General features: G+C 38.3%; 1 protein-coding gene across 1 annotated transcript in view; it reads right to left on the bottom strand.

The window, feature by feature from the left end:
- Positions 1–218: 218 nt before the first annotated feature.
- LOC120523645 (coiled-coil domain-containing protein 102A-like) overlaps positions 219–26,991 on the bottom strand; it is a 40,086-nt gene continuing 13,313 nt past the window's right edge. Inside the window, exons 3-5 of the mRNA XM_039745159.1 lie at positions 23,602–23,660; positions 13,657–13,765; positions 219–431 (exon numbers count right to left, since the gene is read on the bottom strand). Of these exons, the coding sequence (XP_039601093.1) occupies positions 342–431; positions 13,657–13,765; positions 23,602–23,660 (258 nt within the window). The 3' untranslated portion in view covers positions 219–341. The remainder of the gene's footprint in view (positions 432–13,656; positions 13,766–23,601; positions 23,661–26,991) is intronic.

Here is a 26,991-nt window from a genome sequence, read left to right as displayed (position 1 = left end):
GCTGAGACACCACAAAGGTTGGGAAACACTGATCTAAAGAGTTGGATTCATCTTTTATGACCACAACATGATGGCATCAAAAACTACACCTGAGTGACTAGCAACATGTGCCATGGCCTAAGTAATATGGCCTGTGTTCATACCAAAACAAGCAAAATGGCATTGCCCAAGCAAAATAAAATGGGGACATGTAAAATATTTAATAAAGCACATGAAGCAATAATTTATAACATTTAATTACTGCCACTTGTCAATGACAAAATGTGGGAAATGAAGGAATGGATGTTGTCCTCAAGATTTATATTGAAAGCTAATGGAGACTCTCAAGCTTCACTTGATCATCATTTGTTCCATAATGGTGATGCAGTGGAAACAGCATTGCCTTCTTCTTGAAATTCGGTTTCCCCTTTTTCTAGTCCTGACTCGGTCATCTACAAATAAAAGAGAACAAAGACAAAGATGTCGAATATCTGAAAATTTACACACACACATCCAGCTCAGTTGATGAGTCTTCATGAATTTCAGCAGACTTTTCATTTAATGCGCCATTATAGAGAGATATCATTTTGTGTCAAAACATTTGTGTGGCTTCCTTGCCTTTTATATTGTTCTGCTCATCCATTGGAGGGTGTCAGTTTTTGCCCTTTATATCTAAATTATTGTGTAAACGACCTTAAAGGTTGAGGTTAAATCCTGTTCTGTGTTTATTCATTTTCAATTTCCTTCACATTTCTAGAAAATTTAATAACAGCATTCTCCTGATGTGAGTGGAAATGAATTTTGGACTCTCTTAGATGTTCCCTTTCTAATGATTACTCTTGTTTGTAGGTTTATAGTGTCCTTGCTGGTATGTGTGCAGAGTAGGGACTAATCAGCATGCAGCATATCATCGCTATCTGGTGCTGTGATGGGTGAGCAGGACTTCTGTACCTTGACACGTTCATCTTCCATATCTGAAACATCTCAGAAAATATTTGTCATAGAAATATATATATGCGTGTTCATCTTTTTGTGTGCTTGCTCAAAAGACTTCACACGTGTTCCTTATAAGTCCTCAAGGTCTTCTTTGGTCACCAAACTCACTAGAAAAGCCTTTTGCTCAAAACGCTGATGATAATTGCTGGAGCATCTCTGTCATTTGTAAGGTCTCTGCACATACGCCAATGACCGGGTCTCACTGAGCTTTTTATAACAGTTTAACTGTGTGTGAACTGAGAATCCTTTAAAAATAGGAAAACTTTAACTAAACTCATTGTTTCATTTTTATCATGCTCTTGGAGCAATTAATATTATTTTAATTATACTGGGTAGAAAAGTCAGACAAAGTTTTACTTTCTGAAAAATGGCTGGTTATTATGATAGACAATGTCAAGCTGGACATAAATATAATTTCTGATTATGTCATGTGGGAATTTAGTGGAACATAAAATGAACTTTTCTTGAATTTAATGTGTTTAATCACTTAATGATAACATATTGCATTAGTTCAGTGGAACTAAACAGTTTTACTGATGATTTTTGTTTGTACTCGGCATCTGATGGTTCTCGTTTTATCACCCAGCAGTAGCACTGATGGGTTCCACTTGCCCTGACACTGCTTTCCATTGTTGCAAAGTTCTGGTGACAACTTTCCTCATGTTCACCACTATATGAACCAAAATTAACAGGGAAAAAGTCCAAGTATGAATATGGAAAATACATTTTTAGAAACATGTTGCATTTCATGGTTTTGTATGATGGAAGGATGTTGTCAACCAATTGGTTGTTGGTGCTCGGTGCTTCACAAGAAAATTGTTAACAGCAACACAGTTTCCTCTGGGCGCTGGTCAATGACTAATTTGTGGACCAATAAAAATGCCTTCTTTTATTTTGGTATCAGTTATTCAAGGAAAAATCAGTCTCAAATATCAAAATCTTTTACCTTTCATTGCTTTCACGAAATCTTTCATCAGTGGAGGTTTTACATGAAGAGGAAGCAAAAACCTCCGCTTTTTGGGTGGACAAGTGGTTTATGCTACACACTTCTCTGCTCTGAAATCAAATGCTTACAAATCAGGCTGTTCTTCTTAATGTAATGAGACTTCTTAGTATGGGATACTTGGATATTCAAGTGGCATTCCTAGTAGCAGAATGTCTACTTTTAGATCACCACAGATGTTCCAGTTGTATTATACACTGATCAGTCATAACATTAAAACCACCTAACTAACACTGTATAGGCCCCCCTTGGTCTGACCCATCGAGGCATTGACTTTACAAGACCTCTGCCCTGTAGTATCTGGCACCAAAATGTTAACAGCAGATCCTTCAAGTCCTGAAAGTTGCAAGGTGGGACCCCTATGGATTGGACTTTGGAGGCGATATCGACACCTTGAGCTCTCTCTCATGTTCCTCAAACTATTCCTGGGAAATTTTTCAAGTGTGGCAGGGTGCATTATCTTACTGAAAGAGGTCAGTGCCATCAGGGAATATTGTTGCCATGAAGTGAAGAAGAGTAAGCAACAATCTTTAGGTACTGTATTTGGCACATGTCCAAGTAACATCCACATGAATGCCAGGACAAAAACTTTCTAAGCATTGCCCAGAGCATCACATTTCTCCCATCGGCTTTTCTTCTTCCCATAGTGCATCGTGTTGCTATCTCTTCCCCAGGTAAATGACGCGCATGCACCCGGCGGTCCACATGATCTAAAAGAAAGCTTGATATATCAGACCTAGTAACTTTCTTCCATTGCTCCATAGTGCTTTTGGTGTTGGACAGGGGTCAGCGTGGGCACTCTGATCAGTCTGTGGCCACAGAGCCCCATAAACAGCAAGCTGCAATGTGCTGTGTGTTCTGACGCCATTCTCTCATGATCAGCATTATGTTTTTCAGCAATTTGTGCTATAGTAGCTCTTCTGTGGCACTGGATAAGACAGGCTAGCCTTCGTTTCCTACACGCATCAATGAATCTTGGGTGCCCATGACCCTGTTGCTCTTCCTTGGACCACTTTTGGTAGGTACAGACCACCGCATACAAGGAACACCCCACAAGACCTTCATTTTGGGAAATGCTCTGACCCAGTCTAGCCATCACCGTTTGGCCCTGTCAAAGTCAATCATATCTATATGCTTGCCTATTTTTCCTGCTTCCCACACATCACCTTCAAGAGCTGACTGTTCATTTACTGACTAAAATAGCCCACCCCTTAATAGATGCCACTTTAATGAGTTAATCAATGTTATTCTCTTTACCCATCAGTGGTTTGAATGTTATGGCTGATCATTATATAATTTATAATATGAAAGGAAATCATAGAAACAGGAGATTGCAATTAAATAGTATGTAATAGAAAAATTAAAGGTGATTTTTAATATATCTGTTTGGATATAATTACTTTATGCCAATCCAGAAGCCACAGTTTGTATTAACAACATGAACTCAATTTACTTCAAACTAGAACATGATATGAAAAAGGTGCCATCTATTGATTCACTGACCATTCATTTTTGCAATACATCTAAGATAATGGGGATTATCGGGGCAGGGGGCCTGAACTGAAGATATCACTATACACAGATGATATGGTACTTTACATGTCAGAGTCCCAAATATCTTTATCATTAGTCCTTAATGCATCAGCATTATTTCAAAAGATATCTGGACTGAAAATGAATTTAAATAAAAGTGTGAACTATCTAGCACTCCATACTAGATTAGAAATCTATTTGTTAATTTTATCAAAACATTTAAATATCTAGGGGTAAATATCACGAGTAAATATAAAGTTCTTTTTTCAACACAATTTTGGTAACAGCATAGTAGAAAATGAAACAAGTTGTGGACAGATGGTCTACCCTCCATTTTACATAAGCAGAGAGAATCAATACTGTCAAGATGAACATTCTTCCTAAGTTTCTATTTCTATTTCAGAACATCCTTATATACGTATATCAACAAATTGTTCTTTACGATACTAGACTCAGTTAAAAACTGGAATTCGAGACGTCCATGTATTCAGTAGGTGAATCTACAAAGCAGAAAGTGACACGGCACTACCTAAATTTCACTTGAATTACTGGCTGGCAAATATACGCAGTATAAAGACCTGGAAGTCAGCACAAATGTATGAATCTACACCAGCCTGGTCATCAATTGAAATAAAATCTTGCTGTACTTCTTTTTATATCTTGTTTTGTGCTCCAGTAAATACTAATTTTCATCAATATGCCAATAGTCCAGTTGTCCACCAACCACTCAGTATATGGAACCAATGCAGGATGCACTTCAAGGCAGAGAAACTTTTATCTGTTGCTCCTCTACACGATAATCACATTTTTCAACCCCCTCAAACCTACACAGTATTTAATCTTTGGAAAATGTTCAGGACTAAAACACTTAGAGAACTAAATATAGATAATACTTTTGCATCTTATGAACAATTATGCTTCAAATGTAACTTCCCAGCAACACAATTTAGATTTTTTTTAAAAGAAACCTACCCACTTTTGCACATCTCCCACCCATTTCTGTTCCTGTGGCAATACTGATCAGTCTTGAAGACCCAGACAGCATCTCTACTATGTATAAAAACATCTCAAAGTAATCTACCCTTCATTCTAGGGTATGGTAGGAAAAGGATCTTTCACTTAACATTTTAGAAAATGAGTGGAAGGCAGCCATGCATAGAATACACTCTAACTTCATATGCGCAAAACACTCAATAATTCAACTTAAAATCTTTCATTGATCACATTTAAAATTGTCCAGAATGTATCCAGGGCAAGATTCAACCTGCGAGCATTGCAATCTAATTCAAGCATCACTGAGCCACATGTTTTGGGAGTTAAACAAATTAATATCATTTTGGACAAAAATCTTTGAATGCTTATCAGACAGCATTGGTGTCACAATAACCCCTAACCCATTAACAGCTGTGTTTGGTGGATTGCCAGGTGGGCTTAAGGACATATTGATTGTAGTTGCCGATACCACACACACTACTAGCAAGTAGACTTATCTTGCTTAACTGGAAGAATTTCAACCCACTGTTTATAATTCAGTGAGTAACTGATTTTCTGTATTAATTGAAACAAGAAAAATCAAATTCTCACTTAGGATCTGTTCAACACTTTTTTAAAACATGGCAAGACTTAATTATATAAATATTTAGAATAAGAATGAATTTAGGGGGGAAAATGTTTTTCACCTTCCTTTTAATTTTAATCAATTTATTTATTTTTCTATGCTCTTGGTTCTCCTCTCTTTCTCTTGGATGAATTCCCATTTTGTTTTGGTAGGTTTTGAAGTTATTTATTATATAAGTTCTAAAAGTTTTATTTACTTGATTGTATACTATGTTACTTTCTTGAAATAAAATTAAGTAACATAGTAATAAATAAATAAATGTGATTTTTGTGACCAGCAGGCCAAAATCCATAAGATAAAGCCAAAAGTGTCCAGGAAGTAATATCTTTGTTGTACTTTGTTACCAATGAATGCAGACTCACCTCGGGTTATGTAATATAAGTTTTACATAAATAAATGATTCCAAAAGATCAGTGGTAAAAAGTCTAGTTATGAAAATGTTGTATTACTCATCTTGTGAGCTACTCAGTCAGTGGCAGAGCGCCCACATGCCAGGCTCCCTCCCTCCCTCTGTCTTCAGTCTTGCGTTGCACTTGCTACTGAACTTGCGACTGAAGCCTTTAAAGAAAATGTGCTCTATGCGTTGCTTCTTGCAGCATTTTCTCCTTCTTCATCTAGCAACTCAGTCCTTTTTCACCCACAATTAAAATGCTCCCTACAGCTACACTAAAGCTAAAAATTTTTGATGTTCCATTAAAGTAAATTAAACTATTTATATTTTTTAAAAGTTTGCACAAACTGACAGAAGTAAAATTGGAAACATTTTCACTGACACATCAATGGACTTAACAGTTCTGTAAACATGTATGCATAGATTCTGGGTTGTATATAATGGGAACTGGGTGGGGTCAATTTCAATTTCAATACATTTCTTGTTACATATGAGTTCCTGAAATGAAACGTTAATGCAATTTAAGGTGTATATTAACAAATAAGTTACTTTATACCAAGAAAATTACTTTAATTTTGCTCTAGAATAGCTAATACAAAATAATATAAGTCGGAATCACCCTACTTCCAGGTGTTCATAAGAAATGCAATGATTTACTTCATAAGGTAAAAGTACATGATAAATAAGTATAGATGTGTCAAATAATTGAAATATTAAAATGTGTTATTGAGTTTATATTTTTAAAGTCTAAACATTCTCGATTGTAATGGATATTTGTCATTTTTTACTCTCTGACAGGGGTCTATAGGGGGCTGGACTCCTAGCAGGACCATGCTATTTTCAATCACTGACCTTTCAATAGACTAAAACAATACCCTACATGCTTATGTTTGAAAGCTGATATTTTTAACCTTCTTGGAGTCACTCTTAGAGGGCTAGGATCACTGGTAAAGAATCGAATATCAAAAATGTTATTCATATTTATGACCAGTAACTTCGACATAGCCTAAAACGACATTCCACATGCCTATATTATTAATCTCCAATTTTTTCAAAGTTTTGTATGAAGGAGTAACTTTGACCCCTCTTATCTCATTAGGGGGTGAACCATTGGGGTCAGTTCATGCAGCATGCACAACTTCAAGTTGTTCTGGTCATTTTTGCCGAAGACACGTATTGGTTTACTTTTTATTGGAAGGGTGTAATTTCCTGCACAAAATATGCTCAAAACATGGCCTAAAAATGGGTCTTTTTTGTGTCTAGAAGGCCACAATTTGGGGAGAATTAGACATCAACATGAGTCACACTCTATATCATGTGGAGGTCTTATCGTACCATAGAGTCAAGAAAAGCTGAACAAAAAAAATGAATATGGTCCAAAAATGGCCTAAACATTGAGATTTTCAGGTCTAGAGGAGGGGAAAAAAGGAGAATGTCTTGCAAAACAAAACATTAGGGTGTGTCGGGTCATTATATATTATATACAGTATGAGGGCATTTGTACCATTGAAACAGGGGGCACCAGGCAAAAAAGAAAATCTGAAAATCATTTCAAAGTGTTCCTAAGTAATTTTTATTAACACAATGATGTGCACAATATGACAGAGCCCTCTGTTTGTGTTGTGGTGCTTTGACCTGTGCAGTAAATGCAGCTTGACATGTGTTTACAGAGACTACCTGGGGTTATACAATATCATGGTGAGACTTACAATTGAAGGCATGAATCTAAATCACAATTTTCAATTGTTAAAATTATATGGAGCAAAACAAGGTTACTAAAGCATTCCCAACAATGATTTCTGAAATGAATGTATCATTTAAATGCTTAAGAATAATTTATTTTGTGAGGTTAGCCTTACATTCTAAACAAAATCTTCTAATGTGGAGACCAACATGATACTCTGCATTTGTGTCCGTCCAACAACAGCAGATTCTTAGGAATAGCAATGACAAATTAATTTATGATGGCATTATCAGTGTGCGACTGTCATGCTCTACTGGAAGACATGAGGGATTTTCTAAGGTAAACTGGAGAAAAGATGTCAAAGTGCAAGAAAGGGTAAAATGAAGGAGATCAAGAATACAGCAACCAAAGCCAAAACACAAGAATCAGAGACAAGAATTCAGTATTCAGCCAGAAATCATTAAACAAAGGAAATAGCAAAGACTTATTGTTTCAAATCTATAAATTCGGAGATGGACACAACCTCGCTGGGAACTTTTATCCCATTGTGTTGTTATCGATACTTTACATCCTCAGAGGACACGTCCCCAATAATGGGCGCTCAAAAATGGATGCAGAAATGTTCCAAAATATTTCACAATAACAAAACTAAGCTCTAAAGTGAAAATCTAATGTCATCACCAAAATCCCTGGGGGGTGAAAAACACCCAAATGAAATGAAACTTTTCACAAAAGGGCCAAGGAAAAATGGAAAAAAATGAACTAAGACAAACTATCCAACACAGATGTCCAATGAAAACATTTAAAAAGTGTCAGGTTTAATAAGGTAATTATTATTCTTAACATTATTTAGACAATGTCATTTCATAACCATTTAATTTAGTTATTTTTCATTTTCTAAGATATTATGTTGGCCATATTTGATAAGAGTTCATAATTATTATAATTTTTCTGTATATTGAGAAATGTTCGATTTCTTTGATATAAGTTGTATGAATTGTTACATCTGATGGTGAAGTATGGAAAGTGCAGGTACTGTGACATTTTAGTGCTCTGGAGAACTTACACCTCTTATTACAGATGCTATTTTAATGCTGGTTGAGTTTTGTCAGACTGAGTGAAAGAAGCAGGAGGAAGACTGGAGATTTACAAAAATGAAAAATAGTGAAAAAATAAGCACAGAAAAATTAAAATTAAATGTGTGATGCAGACATTGAAATGTCTAAATTTCTAAATGCGTCCATGTTAGCCCCCAGTGGGATATGTTAAATGATCTTGGCTGACTCAGCAAAAGAAATGATTTACTTTGTTATTAATATCTTAATGATGAATCATTCTGAATCTCTGCAACTTTAAACAAGGAAACAAACCTCTATCACCAAGTTCCGCTCATGGACACAACAAGCTGAATCTGCTCTATCCAAATGGCAATGATTAGACAGATACTGTAGATAGATAGATAGATGTGAAAGACACTATATAATAGATAGATAGATAGATAGATAGATAGATAGATAGATAGATAGATAGATAGATAGATAGATAGATAGATAGATAGATAGATCTTGAGTTTACTGATGCAGTGCATGCAAACTCATTCACTGGCTTATCATGATTGCATTTCAAATGGCCTGCGAATTTGGATGGAGTTGCAAAGACATCCTGAAGGCTGCCTTACGTCTGCAACACTTGAAACAGTAAGAGATACTGAAAAAATGAAAGTGGGATGTATTAAATACTCCTATAATCAGCTGCTTGCCCTACAAACGCAAGCGCCTAAGCAGCTCAGTTGCACTTTAACGCAGGAGATGTTTGTCCATAGACGGACAGGGTGCTATACTAAAAGTAAGAAGAAAAGGTTTTAGAAATTGGTCTGCAATCTGTTGTAATGGGGAATGTTAAATTGCTGTAAAATAGCATGAATGAACTGTCTGTGCTTATAATGGGTCATAGAGCATATAAAAACAGTTGCAGTTCGTGGTTTACTGAGAGCTGGCTTAAACCTGATATACTTGACACTGTTTTAAGGCTGGAAAGATTTCATCTTATTTGAGAAGACAGAGATCCAGTATGGTGTGGAAAAAAAGACAGGAGGGGGACTGGTCATCTATGGGAATGAGGAATGTTGTGAAAGGGAGCATATTACAATTAAAATTACAGTTTGTAATTCAGACATTGCATTCATCTACGTTATCTGTCCAAGGAGATGAATTGCATAATCCTAGCGATCGATCGATAGATAGATAGATAGATAGATAGATAGATAGATAGATAGATAGATAGATAGATAGATAGATAGATAGATAGATAGATAGATAGATAGATAGATAGATACTTTATTAATGCCAAGGGGATGATTCATTCTGTCTGGAATGGACTGGGTACAATTACGGGATTCCAGAAACTTAGAACTCAGGTGCTAGAAGGGGATGTGGAAAAAGCTAATGCCATCAACAAATTTTACAATATATTTTCCCTCCAACTGCCACCTTCTGACCAGTCTCTACATGCCATCCCTACTACATCAACAACTCTTACTACATCAACTGGAATTGCCAGTGACAAGTCCACCCCTGACCATCAGTGTGGACTGTCAATAACTGAAAGGAGACAACTTAAGAAGCTACACACAGGAAAAGCTGCAAGACCAGATTGCGTCAGTCTTCGAGTTCTTAAGGCCTGTGCTGACCAACTTTGTGGTGTCCTCTGTCACCTGTTTAGTTTGTCCCTAAGGCTTCAGAAAGTGTCACTGTTGTGGAAAACATCCTGCATTGTTCCTGTTCCAAAGATGACAGGTGCCTCTTCACCTAATGACCACAAACCAGTGGCACTTACATCTGATATCATAAAAACTTTTGAGAAGTTGGTCCTGGACTATATGAGTCCTTTTGTAGAAAACCACCTGGACCCACCCAATGAAGTTTGTCTATTGCACAAAGACTGGAGTGATGGATGCAATTATCTATCTGCTCCACAAGGCTCATTCTCACCGTGACAAAGCTGGCAGCTTTATGAGGATTATATTTTTTGATTTCTCCAGTGCCTTCAATACCATCCAGACATTCTTGATAAGCGATAAACTCAGAGATATGAAGGTGGACGAATATATGTTGTCCTGGATGATGGTCAGGCAGACCGCAGGTTGTGAGACTCAAGGACTACTGTATGTCTCTGATACAGATGTGAGCAACACTGGAGCTCCACGAGGAACGGTCCTCCTCTCCTTTTCTTTTAACTATGTATACCTCAGACCAGGGGTCGTGAACCTACGGCACGCGTGCCAAGTGTTGCATGCAGAACAATTTTCAACGGCACTCTAAAATATAGTACCTATTTATAGTATCTATATATATAATTTACTAAGGCAAGACACCCATGGAAAACACGCCGGAAGGGGCGTGGATTCACTAAGCCGCCGACAAGTAAGACACCTGTGGCGCACGCAGGATGGAGTCACGCCCACCAACTCCAAGAAGTAAGCAGTCTTTAAAAACCGAGTTTTTGGTTACGACGCACGACCGCGTGCACCATAGCAAACTGTTTTACACACTACATACAGCAATTCGCATCCGCAAAAAACATGCGTCTTCTTAGGTGCTCCTGCAGGAACACGGAAAGTCTACGTGAGTCACAGGTGCAACTGGACTGTGCAAAGATGACAACGGCTCAAGTGACGAGTTGGAGGTGGGCACATGAGTGATGGCGGTCCGCCAGTTTTCAGTCATGGACGATTGTGTGTTGGTTCGTTCCATGTATTGTTACAATGTTGCTTTTCTTGCTGATTTATTACATTACCGATTTTTCAAATTTCAAATTTAATTTTCTCCCTGTGCTTAAAAATCATTAAAAAACCGGCCTGATTATGCGGCGTATAATATAGTAAAAATTATACAGGTATTTTAATTACAATACACATGTTTGCGCCCTCACCTTCTTTTGTGTATGCGACTCACATGTAAATGGAAACCATTTGTTCAGTGCAGGCTGTGGTACGTTAAAACAAACCTCCTGTTATTATTAAGTAACTAGCTGTCCCTGCAGCTTCGCCCGCGTAGTAGTGAAACAGGACAGCGAGGAGTGCCCTGCCCGGCTCTCTACTACTGATGTTACACATCCTCCTCCCCTCAGCACACAGCCTCTGTCTTGGATTAGCGTGAATATATCACTCCTGCAAGCAAATTATGATTCTTAGCACGATGAGAGTACAGTAATCCCTCGCTATATCGCGCTTTGACTTTCGCGGTTTCACTCTATCGCGGATTTTAAATGTAAGCACATCTAAATATATATCACAGATTTTTCGCTGGTTCGCGGATTTTTGCAGACAGTGGGTCTTTTAATTTATGCTACACGCTTCCTCAGTTTGTTTGCCCTGTTGATTTCATACAAGGGACGCTATTGGCGGATGGCTTAGAAGCTACCCAATCAGAGCATGTATTACATATTAAGTAAAACTCCTCAATGCTATAAGATATGCATCCCTCGCGGAGCTTGTTTGCTTGTCTCTGCCTCTCTCTCACCCTCTCTGACATTCTCTGCGCCTGACGGAGGAGATGTGAGCAGAAGTGCTGTTTGCTTAGAAGATACTAACGCTCCTCTAAAAAATGCAGCGGCAAACTTGAAAGCACAAGTATTGATTTTTTGATTGTTTGCTTTTCTTTGCGCTCTCTCTCTCTCCCTCTGAAATTCTCTGCTCCTGAAGAGAAGATGATCTATTTGCATTCTTTTAATTGTGAGAAAGAACTGTCATCTCTGTCTTGTCATGGAGGACAGTTTAAACTTTTGACTAAAGGGTGTTATTTCATGTCTAGAGGGCTCTACTAATGTTAACAGTGTGGGAGAGTTTATAAGGGCTTAAAATATATAAAAATAACTATACAAACATATGGTTTCTACTTCGCAGATTTTCGTCTATCGTGGGGTGTTCTGGAACACAACCCCCGCGATCGAGGAGGGATTACTGTAGTTGCAAAATCATCCGATATGTTCAAGCAAATTACAGAAAAATCCATTAAGTAGTTCTCTTGTGAAAAGCGGACAGACATACAGAAAAACAGACAGATGTTGGATTTGATATATTTAGAGATATACTGCCCTAAAATGACTCATAAAAGACCAAAACTTGATGTTTTTCTTTTTTAGACTCTTGAATGAATGAATATGGATTTGTACAACAGAAGGAATGTGCTGTGTGTGCATTATGCTGTGAAAGTGTTGTGTGTCGTATGTCAAGTGTACAAAGACATTATCAAACTAAACATCAGTCATGTTTAAAAACTCTGATGAGAAAACTGGCTTTAAGAAACTAGTTATTTTAGTCAAATAATTGGAACCAAAAATAAAGCCACTGAATGTAGTTATACAATTGCTTTGCACTAATTGATTAATAGCTCTGATTAAAAATAAAGAATGGTTAATCATAATAGAATTTTTGATAATTTATTCTTATTCAAACTATGTATTTTGTATTGAAAAAACTTGTGATATATAATTTTAATACAATTTTTAATAAATGTGTTGAAAATTAAAATTTGACAAAACATTGTTTTCACATATGATCCTATGTATTTTAAAATACTGAATGACCAATAATATAAGATCTGGTTATAATGGGATTCAAAAATATATACTTTTGAAGCCCATTATAACCAGACCAATTTTGATACTACAGTATATGTAACAACAATGGTAGAATGATGTCGGCATGCGGAATAACATTGTAACATAGGTTTGGCACGACACCGCTGAAATGTTGCCGACCCCTGCCTCAGACTATAAATATAACAACACTAGGTCATGACAAATGCAGAAATTCTCAGATAATTCTGCACTAATGGGGTGTATTGACAGGAGAATAGGAGTCAGGTGAAGGAGTTTGTTTCTTGGTGCAAAGTGAATTGTTTGCACCTTAAAATCAGAAAAACCAAGAAACTGGTTATTGACTTTTAACACACCAAAGAGCCCCTATGTCTGGTCACTGCTCAAGCTAGAGCTGGTCCACTCCTACAAGCTTATAGCTCCTGGACCCAAAGGGGTGGGGTCGGTTGCCTTCAATGGGTGATAAAAACGATAAGAGAGTCAGCACCTCAGTCACCTCATTGGGGTGGTAATGCTTACCTCAGACGTGCATAAGTGTCTATATATAAATATATATATATATATATACAGTATATATGTGTGTGTTGTGTATTTGCTCTTGTGTTACATTTTAAATTTAATCTAATCTAGTCTAATTCTTACATAAAACAGTTCTGAACTATGTTAGAAAATAAAGGAAAGACCTTGCGAGAGACTTTCTATTTGAATTCTAATTCTGACTTTGGTTTTGTTTAATTAATGGTTTCACTTTTGTTTAATTAATTAACGTGATAATTAAATAAAACACTTTAAGAAAATCTTATGTTGTTCAGAGATTTAGTTTTAAAAATGGCATCAGTTAAGCAAAATGTTACCTCTTTGCTGGGAACTGTAAGGGTGTTCTGAAGACCTTGGAATCTCGCTGCCCACTTTCTCACTTCAGATTGAAGGCTGGATATGTACTTCCTCTGGGCACTGCATTGCCTGTGGGTTCAGAATCACAAAAAGGAAACAATCTGCTGTATTTTCTACCAAAAGCCTGAAGGAATTCCAGGCAACATGCAGTAAGGGATGCTATGACACAAATACAAGTACGACTCCCAGAAAAATAACCTTAGCACATTGCCAAAAGATTGCACAGTTTAGGAGTTTTGTTTTATAATTTATGTAAAAGAAAAGTCTACAGAATGAAAAAAAAATCTAGAAATGAATACAAATGTCTCATTACCAATGTAGTGCTATGACTAAGCACTAACCTTTTATAGAGCAATAGCATGCAGACACCCACACAAGGCTAAACTAGAAGGAAAAAAGCCTGACTGTAAAATATCAATATAAAACTATAAACTCACTGCAAAAAAAAAATAAAGAAAGCTCAGTTTACACATTTGATAAAATATATACATTAGTCATATAAAGTTAAAATATGGCATTTGTCTGGATTTTTTGTGATGGATGACCCAGGCTTTCAATCTGGCAAGGTAAAGCTTTGGAGACGTCTGATTTAATATCGTATCATTTGCTAGTTTATGTTTGTAGTCCTGCGGTGGGCTGGCGCCCTGCCTGGGGTTTGTTTCCTGCCTTGTGCCCTATGTTGGCTGGGATTGGCTCCAGCAGACCCCCTTGACCCTGTAGTTAGGATATAGCAGGTTGGATAATGGACAGATGGAAGTTTGTAGATAGGGCCTCTCTGTGGGGTGCATGTACTATAATAATGCTTCCATCCACTTTCATATCCTCTTAACCAATTCAGAATTGTCATCCATCCATCCATTATCCAACCCGCTAAACCCTAACTACAGGGTCACGGGGGTCTGCTGGAGCCAATCCCAGCCAACACAGGGTGCAAGGCAGGAAACAAATCCCCAGGCAGGGCACCAGCCCACCGCAGGGCGCGCATACACACATACACCTACACACCAAGCACACACTAGGGCCAATTTATAATCGTCAATGCACCTAACCTGCATGTCTTTGGACTGTGAGAGGAAAGCGGAGCACCCGGAGGAAACCCACAGAGACACGGGGAGAACATGCAAACTCCACGCAGGGAGGATCTGGGAAATGAACTCGCGTCTCCTAACTGTAAGGCAGCAGCACTACCCACCGTGCCGCCCATAATTGTCATTGTAATAATAATAATAATAATAATAATAATAGTGTAAATTACCAGTGTAATAAACACATACAGGGGTTTCACTCCTGCATTGTTCTCCTGCTTCCCATAACACACTGTTCCCTTCCATTCTACACTGCTATCTGGACTATACAGCACATCTCTAAAATGATACAGAAAGATTGTCCTTCCTTTCTAAATTGCCTTTTCTGGTTTAGTTTCTTTTGCCTACCTGAAGTTGCACACTATTATGTTATTTATTACTACTACAACATTATATGGGCAAAGGTTTGTGGATCCCCTCCAAATTATTGAGTTTAGGTGTCATTGTTGGGCCATCTTCAATAAGTTCAAAATGCTTCCGGAAGGCTTTTAACAAGAACCAGTCGAAGGTCCCATATTACTCCTGTTTTAATGGCAATACATTGGCGTCTGATTAATTGTACAATGAATTTTTAAATTCCTGCTCTTATATACAGTATCACTTCATTCATGGCCAAGCTCCTGAATATGTCGTGGAACATCTCCAGCCTCACTCTCCGTGTCGATCTCTTAGGTCCTCTAGTCAGGGTCTACCAACTATTCCAGGGAATTGATTACAGACTGATGCTGATTGGAGTTTCAATATGGTAGCTCCAAGACTTTAAAATTTACTTCCTCTGGCTGTGCTCTCATAAAAGCATAACAAATTTGACAAAAGAAAGGAGACCATTCAGTCCATCAAGCCTGTTTCTTTGGCGAAAACCTAAGCTGTTCCAATATCTCATTCGGTTTTTTTTAAAAGTTGTGAAGATTTCTGCTTCAACTAAATGGCTCGATGGTTTGTTCTAGAGTCTCACATCTCTTTGTGTAAATAAGTGCTTCCTGCCTTCAGTTTTAAATGCACTTCTCCTTAATTTTCACGGGTGTCCTTAAGTATGTGATTAAAAGAATTCTGCTAGATCTACTTAATCAGTGCCTTTGAGGATTTTGAAGACTTGGACAAGGCACTCAAGCAGTCTCCTCTTCTTGAGACTGAACAGATGTAATTCTCAGAGTCTGTCACAGTAAGACTTGTCCTCAAGTCCTGGGATGCACTTGGTTGCTCTCCTCTGCACAGCTTCGAGTGGTGCTATGTCTTTCTTGTACCATGGCAACCAGAAGTGCACACAATACTCCAAATATGGTCTTATGAGTACATTATATAGTTTTGGGGATAGCGTCCCTTGACTTAAATTCAACAGATTTTATGATATAATCTAACATTTTATTTATCTTTTTAATTGGTTCTGTGCATTGCTTAGTTGATGAAAATGTTGAATCAATGTACTGTATACCCTGCGGACTATGGCTGGCTTGTCATCCCGGCCAATACCCCCAAGCCGCCAGATGGAGCCCTCCCTGCAGCATGGAGGTGCCCCGAAGACCAGCAGGGAATCCTGGACAATGGAGTTTTCATCCACAGCCCTGCTGGATACCACAGGGGCCACTAGATGGGGATGCAGGAAGGAGCAAAGAATATTATTTGCCCTACACCCCGGAAGTACATCCGAGTCACATGGACAAGGGGAATGACATGCTTCCGGGGTGAAGAAAAAGAAGAGTTTTGATCTGACCCGGAAGTGCTAAGAAGTCACATGGACTGAGGGTTCAGAAGCACTTCCGGGTCACGGGCTATAAAAGGACTGTGGCAGCTCCCAGACGTCGAGCTGAGCTTAGTGGAAGGGAGGCAACGTGTCTGGGAGGTGTGGAGGAATTGTTTATTGTGATTATTGTGCTTATTAATGAGTATAGTAAAGAGTAGGGTGCTTGGTGCACTGTTGATTAATAAAAAGTCAACTTTTTGGACTTTTTTCTGGTGTCTGGCGTATTGGACAAGGGTTCAAGGGAGTGATAGTGCCCCCTATCTGTCACAACCCCTAAATCCTTTTCAAAGGTTACTTCCTGGATGACAGTGTCTTCCATTTTGTATTTACAACAGTGCATTTCATTGTAAGTATTGAATCTTACAGTTTCCGGATTTTACATCTGTTTTGTGAATTCTTTGTGGAATATGTATTAGGACTTGTTTGCTCATATTTTCCTCATTGTTTGCCTTTGGCCATTTTGTGCTTCTTTCTTGTCTTTAAAATAACTATCCTTATTTGTTAAAGATTCTGCTATGGTCTTATTCCTCAAAGTCAGATGAGTTTTTTATGGTTCCTCTACCTTGAGGGGTGTTTGTGTTGTATTTGGGACATTTAGCATATGTTTGAACTTTAAAAGCTGCTCCCCATTTTAGGCCTGCTGTGTAAGCTGAAGCCTGGTGGTCAGGCTGCCTGGTATGAGGTCTCTATGTAAAGCCCTTATTAGAACATTAGAACGCTCTAGATGAGAACAGGCTATTCAGCCCAACAAAGTTTGCCAGCCCTCTCCACTTAATTCTTCCAAAAAAACATCAAGTTGAGTATTGAAAGTCCCTAACTTCTTACTGTCTACTACACTACTTGGTAGCTTATTCCAAGTGTCTATCGTTCTTTATGTAAAGAAAAACCTCCTAATGTTTGTGCAAAATTTACCCTTAACAAGTTTCCAACTGTGTCCCCGTGTCCTTGATGAACTCATTCTAAAATAATAGTCTTGATCCCCTGTACTGATTCCCTTCATAATTTTAAACACTTCAATCATGTCGCCTCTTAATCTTCTTTTGATTAAACTGTAAAGGCTCAACTCATTTAATCTTTCCTCATAATTCAACCCCTGTAGCCCTGGAATTGGCCTAGTCGCTCTTCTCTGGACCTTTTCAAGTGCTGCTATGTCCTTTTTGTAGCCTGGAGACCAAAACTGCACACAGTACTCAAGATGAGGCCTCACCAGTGCATTATAAAGGTTGAGCAGAACCTCCTTGGACTTGTACTTCACAGATCAAGGCGCTATATAACCTGACATTCTGTTAGCCTTCTTAATGGCTTCTGAACACTGTCGGGAAGTCGATAGCTTAGAGTCCACTACGACTCTTAAATCCTTCTCATAAGGTGTACTCTCGATTTTCCGACTGACCATTGTGTATTCAAACCTAAAATTTTTACTTCCTATGTGTAATACTTTACATTTACTGACTTTAAATTTCATCTGCCACAAATCTGCCCAAGCCTGTATGCTAAGTCCTTCTGTAATGATATAACGGATTCCAAATTATCTGCTAATCTTGGTATAATCTGCAAACTTAACCAGCTTGTTACTTATATTCCTATCTAAATCATTTATATATATTAAAAATAGCCCTAGCACTGACCCCTGTGGAACACCACTCTTAACAGCAGCCAATTCTGATGAGGTTCCTCGCACCATCACCCTCTGCTTCCTGTGTCTGAGCCAATTCTGCACCCACCTAAAAACATCACCCTGAACTCCCACTTTTTTAATTTGATGCCCAACCTCTCATGTGGCACCTTATCAAATGCTTTCTGAAAGTCTAGATAAATAATATCATATGCTCCACTTTGATCGTATCCTTTTGTTGCCTCCTCATAGAATTCCAGCATGTTAGTAAAACATGACCTCCCTCTTCTGAACCCATGCTGACTGTTCAGAATAACTCCTGTCCTTGCCAGGTGTTGCTCAATCTTATCCTTAATAAAAAATAAACCAGCTGAAATCATCATATGAAGCTACAAGCAGTGTAATAATTAGATCAGCCACACAACAGGAGCGGGCAACAGAAGCCTCACTAAGAGTAGCATGGGTCCTGGGAAAAAACAAGAAACCCTTCTCTGATGCTGAAGTAGTCAAAGAGTGTATGAGTGAAGTGGTGACTGCTCTGTTTGAAGGGACTCAAAAGGATGAAATAATCCAAAAAATAAACCAAATACCCTGTTCTGATTCCACTGCTGCAAGACGAACTGAAATACTCGCTGATGATTTGCTTGAACAACTTAGTTCTGCTATAAAAAAAGCCAAATTCATTTCATTGGCTGTGGATGAATCCACAGACATCACGGACAATGCACAACTCATGGTCTTTGTCAGATTTTTTGATGAAGAAAAGGGAGAATTTCATGAAGATGTTTTGGGTCTCACAAACCTCCATGGACACACAAAGGGGGATGATATCTATGAAGCAGTGACACAGATGCTTAGAGACAGAGCGATAGACCTGAAGCATGTTTTTTCCATTGCTACTGATGGTGCACCATGTATGATTGGGAAAGAGAGGGGATTAGTGTCATGCTTGAGAACTCACCACCCTGACCTCATGGCATACCACTGCATAATTCACCAGATGGTTTTGTGTGCCAGCCTTGGAGAAAGGTACTCAGAAGTCATGACAACAGTCATGAAACTAGTCAATTATCTGAGAGCATCCTCTGCTTTGCAGCATCGTTTATTGCGCTTATTTCTAATAGAGGTGAATGCAACATTTGATGATTTGCTCCTTCATAACAATGTCCGGTGGCTTAGTAAAGGCAAGGTACTGGAGCGTTTTTGGGCACTGCGGAAAGAGCTGGAGACATTTCTGTTGGATCAGAAGAGTGCAAAAGTCAAACTGTTTGCGGATTTCATGAAGAATGACGAGAAAATGGAAATTGTTGCTTTTCTAACGGACATTACTTCCCATCTTAATGACCTTAATATGAAGCTCCAAGGCAAAAACAGCACAGTGTGTGACCTCATGTTAGCTGTCCGTGCTTTCCAGAGGAAGCTGGAGGTGTTCAAATGTGACTTACAGCAGGACCTGCTTCACTTCCCAAGACTTTTAGATCAGACTGCAGGAAAACATCACCATCACAATTATGCTGAATTCCTGGACAAGCTGATTAAAAATTTCCAAACTCGCTTTGAAGATTTCACTTTGGGAAAACAAGTCTTGCTGTGCATCGAAAATCCATTTCTTGTCAAAAATATTGCAGAATTCTCAAATGAAGCCACAAAAGTCTTCCAATGGGCCAGTGCTGCTTCTCTGCAAACAGAGTTAATTGAGCTACAAGAAAACCTAGCACTGCAGGAATCTCACTGTGACCTTGTCACCTTCTGGACAAAGATGGTTACTGCGGCAGGTGTTCCTCTCCTGCAGAAGATGGCCCTTCAAATTCTTACAATGTTTCCCTCAACGTACTGCTGTGAATCTGCCTTTTCCACTATGAACATGGTGAAAAACACCAATGAACATTTACATCAGTGCCTCCGCCTTGCCCTCACACCTTTTATGCCCAAGTTCAAACAACTGGTGGCACAAAGAAGGTGTCACCTTTCACACTAAAAGGCCTACCATGTCATTTTTTTGTGTATAGTTCTAAAGTTTGGGGATTGCCTTTTTTTGGAGTTCTCTATTTGGAATTTGACCGTCACTTTTACGGACCTCAGACTGAATGGAAATTTAGTAAGTGGACCTTTCAAATTTATATTTGAGTAGCCCTGGCATAAACCCTTTATATTCTCTTAGTTATTAGGTAAGATTCATTGAAATTATGTATGTAAACACACTGTTTATATACTACTCACAAACATACGTATCATATATCATTGAGGAGTTTTATTTAATACGTTTTAAACATATTGTAATTGATTAGGTAATATAAAAATAAGTGAAAAATCTATAACATGTAAATGCTGTACATAAAACCAAAATGTTATTTTAAAGATACTGTAGAGCGTCTCCGATATCACATATGTTACAGCCATTAAGAAAGACAGGCCACCGGCAATAAATACCTGCAATACCGGCAAGAAAAATTGTATAAAATGTATGTACGGTTACAATAAACATACGTACATGTACTAAGTACATAGAAGATTAGTTCTGGGTACTCACCAATAATGACACGACGACTTGTCCAATAACGATTAATTTTATTGCACAACAAAGGAGAGCGTTACAGCTCTTCTAAAGGAGCCTCTTCAGGCGACTGTGTAGCACCGCCATTGTTTGTCTTTCGGCAGTCTTCAATCCAAATCCCTAAAGCAGATACCATCCGGACTACCACCTTATTACATCCACTTACAACTCGTTTTGCGCCCTGGTTTAAGGACACTGTGGCCGTAGATCTTATATTGTTTTCCTCCTTTTTAAATAAAAAGAATTGTGGACTCATTGATGCCGTAATGGCGTCCTGCGGTGGTGTAGCTGTTCCCTTACTTCAACATATACAAAACTTTTACCTTTTCGGCAATCATTAGCATCTTCCTTTGGCGCCTGGGCACTGCTCCTGAAGCAGTAGCAGGAGCAGATCGTTTTGGAGGCATAACGAAGGGCTTGACTATGCACAAAGATAAACACAACAGTTAACTCTATACCCAGCGAAACACGTTGATGCTGAATGAGCAAGACGAGACTTCCTGGTTAACGCAGCGGAATCAAATTCAGCACTCCGTCGCTGAGCCACTCAGCACACAGGAACTTAACTGCGTGCTCGGATTGGGTAGCTTCTCAGCCATCCGCCAATAACATCCCTTGTATGAAATCAACTGGGAAAACCAACTGAGGAAGCATGTACCAGAAGTAAATTGTCCGCAGAAACCAACGAAGCAGCGAAAAATCTGCGTTATATATTTAGATATGCTTACATATAAAATCCACGATAGAGTGAAGCCGCAAAAGTCGAAGCGCGATATAGCGAGGGAACAGTATTTAGACTTTTAATTTAGTATTTTGTTGAAGCCCCTTTGACAGTAATTCCAACTTTAGGTCTTCATGGGTATGTCTCTATACCTTGAATTAGAAAGTTTATTTCATTCTTCCTGGCAGATCCTCTCAAGCTGCCTTAGACTGGATGGGAAGTGTCTGTATGCTGGCATTTTCAGGTCTTTCCACAGATGATCAATGGGGTTTGAGTCTGGGCATTGACTGCGCCACTCCAGCATTTCCTTGACTGTCTGCTTAGATCATTATAATGCTGAATTTCTTTTACTTTGAGTTTGTGCATATTTTGGAACAGGCTTTCTTCATGGACCTCTCTCTGTATTTGGCTGCATTCATCCTTTCCTCAGTTCTGACCAGTCTCCCTATCGCTGCTACTGAGAAGCACCCCCATAGCATGATCTTGCCACCACTATGCTTTACCATAGGGTGCTTGGAGTTTTGCCTAAAGCGTTCATTCTAATTTCATCAGACCCAAGGATCTTTGTCCTAATGCTCTCAGAACCCTTTCAATGCCACTTGAGAAAATTCTACCATACCTGTAAATGCCTAATTGACAGGTTCTCCCATCTCAGCAAAGGACTTCTGAAGCTCTGTTAAAGTGACCATTGGGTTTTTAGTCACCTCCTTGATCAATACGCTTTTTACCTGGTTACCAACAATTTCAGCTTCACAGTTATTGAAGCCACTGTGCTCCTGGGAACACTCAAAGCTTTAGAAATTATTTTATCCCCTTGCCTTCACTTATGCCTCATCACAGTTTGTTCATGGGTGTCTAGAGAGCGTTCCTTGGACTTAATGGCTTGACTGTTGCCCTGACATGCAGTGTGAGTTATAGGACCTTATATACACAGGTGTGTGCCTTTCTGAACAATGTCCAATCAATTTAATTTACCATAGGCAGATACCAATTAGTTATTGACACATTTCAAAGAGAATTAAAGCAAAGAGGATGCACCTTGAAGTGCCAAAGGGTCTGAATACCTACATGAATAAGAGATTTCAGTTTTGGAGCTTTAATTAATTTGCAGGCCTTTCTGAAAACATAATTTCACTTTGTCCTTGTGTTAGTAAGTGTAAACTGATGGACAAAATGGCAACTGTATGCACTTAAAATTAAATCTACAATGCAATAAAGTGTGCAGAAGGTGAAAGGGTCTGAATTCTTTCTGAATCCACTGTATCTAGATAAATAACACTACAGAGACTTTTGGACACTGCAACTCTGAATTGGATATAGCAGTTTCTAAAAAGTAAGAGTGTAAATTAGAAAGAGTTAGAAATAAATTTTATGCATGCCTTCAGAATGTACCCAGTCATTTTTAATGTACTGTCCAGTTTAGGGCTGTGTGGATCAAGTGCCCTGAGTACAATGTTTGAGCCGGTCAGGGATGGGGTGCAAATCACATGTCCCATTCATGCAGCCTTTTCGTCTTACTGGTTATCCTAATCTGTGCATCTCTTTAGAGAAAAACTGTAGTACTCAAAGACAAACCCACACAGAGAGAGAAAGAATGTGTGTACTACACATAGACAATCACCAGATTCAGATTTGGCTGTAACATAAACACAAAAGCTAACATTCTTGATCAAATGTAATAAGAGAGCATAACAAAGTTATGGAGAAATTAATCATTTAGCTTCAAGGAGATGTGGATTATGACAGCATGTCAATCCCAATATTCCTAATGCAGTGTGTAATACTACAATAAAATTACAAAAATGAAAAAGGACCACTAAATAAAAGTCTGAGAGAATGCATTGAGAAAAGAGGTGGTAGAAATTAAAACAGAAAATGGCCCAAAGAGTGATCTTTATCTTTTTATGTAATCAGCTCACAGAATACTTTACATTTTTGGCGTTCAGCCATTTCTCTGCGGTGAGTCAGCTTACTGTCATCAAAAGCTGAAAAGCTGCCAGATGAAGCCCTTTTTGTGAAGGCGTGTGACCCATGCCCTGTAACCTGAAAGATACTCAGAGGTGTACTTAGATCTTCAATTGCTCTTTGGGTCATTGTAGACTACAGGTCTGGGAATGGCTTTGCAGCTTATTATATAATTGATCTACTTAAGAGATTTTTTTGTGGCTTTTGCTTATACCATTACTCACTCTTTTTCCTTTAACAATGCTCTCATGGTATCTTGAAGTAAACTTTCAAGTTCTTCCACCTAAAAAATAGAATGAAGAAAGAAAATGCAGCATTAGTGTCAAGTATTAATCCATCCAGCCATTCATCCATCTCCTGACTCACTTATCTAGAACAGGGTCGAAGGGAAACTGTAGTCTATGCCACAAAGCACAGGGTGCAAATTCATCAAGTATCAGTCAAGTGTTTAGTACACTGCCCGGAGCTGACTCATTGGGAGAGAGAGTAAATTTTAGGAGTACATGATAATAGAGAAGAATATCATATTACTTAAATGCAGAATGTCTGAAGGGTAGGAGGAAAATAAGATTGAGGAGACAAAAAGTGTGGATTTGTGAGAAACACGTCTTTATTTAAGTTTTGTGTTGTTCATTGTAATTCCAGAAGAATCTTGGGGAAGGGGTTGATCTCTTTTGAATATATCAGGAGGGAATTAAAACCCCCTCTTATACTCTAATACAATGGGAACAAATACAGTTTACCTCCTTTTTGCTCCATTAGATGCTGGGCTGCTTCAGTGTCACGTGATATGCTTCTCGCGCAGCACTTCGTATATTTAAAAGCCTGTAGAGCATCTGTCCTTTTTGATCATTGATTTGTCTCTCTCTCCTCCCCCAGACATTCTCTGCTCCTTTTGGGGGTCCTGCTTCCGACACACACCCTTATGAAGAGGAAGATGTTTGTGTATTTTTTTAATTGAGAGATGGAACTGTCCCCTTTGTCTACACACGGAGCTTATTTTACTTAGAAAAGAGACATATGTTTGTATGAAGTGTTTGAATAAAGTACCTGTCTCTACAATCTCCTGTGTTTTTTGTGACCCAAGTGTGATAAGATATATATAAATATATTTGTTCTATACCCTATCCTCTATATATGGAGCCTCAGGATGAAGGGCTACCTAATGGTGTAGCTGGAGGACCACCCCCAGAAATATTTAAGGAACAAAGAGGTTAAAAGAATATACATATATTTAATAAAATAAATTTCAATATAGTAACTGAAAAAGAGTATCCATAAAGGAAACAGGATGTATAGGGTGGTCCAGATCTAAACTAAAATGGACTTACATTGAATTAATTCACTTGAGTTGGATACAGGCTCGCAGTAATAAACGTAATAAGTTATAGCGTAATGAAAATTGCATAATTAGATCTGGATCACCCTGATGAATGTCAGGATCAGTCTTTTTAGCTCTTTTTCTGTTTCTTCAGGAGAACAAAAGATGTGGAATTTGCCATCAACAATCACTTTTAATTTAGCTGGAAACAAGAGGCCATATCTGAGTTTGTCTTTGTGTAAGCGCTGTTTAATGCTGTAGAATGCAGTACGACTGGAGCTGTTGAAGGAGAGAGGTTCTTTTCAAATGTGATCTTCTCTTTCTGTATGAGAATCAACAGAAAATATTTTATATTTATATAAAAATATGCATATTTTTAATGACTAAATAACTAGTACTTTATTTTTTGGTTTTGATCCTCTATCAACAATTTAAGGTACCATATGTAGATTTTGTTTCTTGCATTTATTTGCTTTTAGGTTAGCTTTTTATTCTCTGGCAGGCAGTTATATTCCTTTGTATTGTTGTTTTTGAATAATTTTCATGTTAGCTCATTACTTTACATTCTCTCTTTGGTTGTTTGTTCATTCAGTGTACATTGTTTTTGGAGCCCCAGTAGGTGCAGTCATCACTGCCAATGGGTCCTCAGTCAGCCTTTGTATTCTGGCCAGAGTGAGGAACCAAGCAGTGGGTCATTGAGTTTTTGTAGGAGTTTCATAAGCATTGCCTGTCTTTAATTTATTTTCTGGTTGCTGGATTTTTTTGCTATGTTTATTTGATTTCTGCCTTTGGATTGTGTATTAAGACTTGTTTGCTTTGGAATTACTTTTTAGGGAAATTCTTTTTTGCCCTTTTTCCCTGTTTTTCTTTACTTGTACTTATTTGATTATTTCTGAGATAAAGTCTATATTTACAGGTAGGTCTATAAATATCTGGGCAGTGATACAATTTTCATAATTTTTGTTCTTTGCACTGCTACAACGGATTTGAAATTATACAATCAAGATATGATTGAAGTGTAGACTTACAGTTTTAATTCAAGGGGTTTAACAAAAACATTGCATGAGCCTATTAGAAAAGAAAGTCATTTTTATACATGGTTCCCCAATTTTCAGGGGCTTAAAAGTATTTGGACAAACTAATGTAATTGTAAATATAACGATCATTTTCAATATTTGGTTGAAAGTCCTTTTCAATCAATGTCTGCCTGAAGTCTGGAACCAATGGCCTTCTCCAAGTGCTTGGTTTCCATCCTACTGATGATTTGCCAGACCTTTACTGCAGCTGTCTTCAGATGCTGCTTGTTCACTGGACTTTCTGCCTTCAGTTTTGTCTTCAGCACTGCATGTCCAGTTCGGTTGAGGTCTGTTGATTGACTTGGCCCTTGAACTTCTTTGCCTTGAAAAGCACTTGGTTTGCTTTCACAGTATGTTTTCAATTATTGTCTATCTGTCTGTGAAGATTTATCCTAACAGTTTTTCAGCATTTGCCTAAATCTCAGCAGACAGTATAGCCCTATACACTTCATCCTGTTACTTCTGTCAGTAGTTATATCATTAATAAACACTAGTGACCCACTTCTATTGGCAGTCACGCATTCCCATGATATAACACCATATATATACCATGTTTCACAGATGATGTGGTATGCTGCAGATCAAAAGCCATTCCTTCTCTTCTCCATGCTTTTTGCTATGCATCATTCTGGTATATACTGATCTTATTTTCATTTGTCAAAAGAGAACTGTTCCAAAACTGGACTGTTTATTTTTAAATATTTTCTGGTATAGTCTAATCTGTCCTTCCTGTGCTTGAGGTTTAACAATGGTTTGCACCTTGTGGTAAACTCTCTGTATTTATTTTCATGAAGTCTTCTCTTGATTGTAGACTTTGGCAATTATAGTTGTCTACCTCCTGGAGGGTGTTCTTGATTTGGCTAAATGTTGTGAAGGGTTTCTTCTTCACCATGGACAGAATTCTGCAATCATCTAGCACAGCTGTCTTCCAGGATTGTCCAGGCCTTCGGGTGTTGCTGAGCTCACCAGTGCATTTCTTCTTTTTAAGAATGTACCAGCTGGATGATTTGACCACTCCTGGTGTTACTGCTTTCTCTCTGATGGGTTTGTTTGCTTTATCTGCCTAATGATGGCCTGTTTTTACTTGCCTGGACAGCTCTTTGGACCTCGCATTGAGAGTTCAGAGGGAGACAACTTCCAACTGCAAATTCTACACTTGAAATCAACTGCAGACCTTTTACCTGCTTAATTATTTATGAAATAACAAGAAGCCTGCT

Source organism: Polypterus senegalus, chromosome 1 (genome assembly GCF_016835505.1).
Source record: "Polypterus senegalus isolate Bchr_013 chromosome 1, ASM1683550v1, whole genome shotgun sequence".
NCBI classification, from domain to species: Eukaryota; Metazoa; Chordata; class Cladistia; order Polypteriformes; family Polypteridae; genus Polypterus; species Polypterus senegalus.
This window is presented reverse-complemented; position numbering and strand designations above follow the sequence as displayed.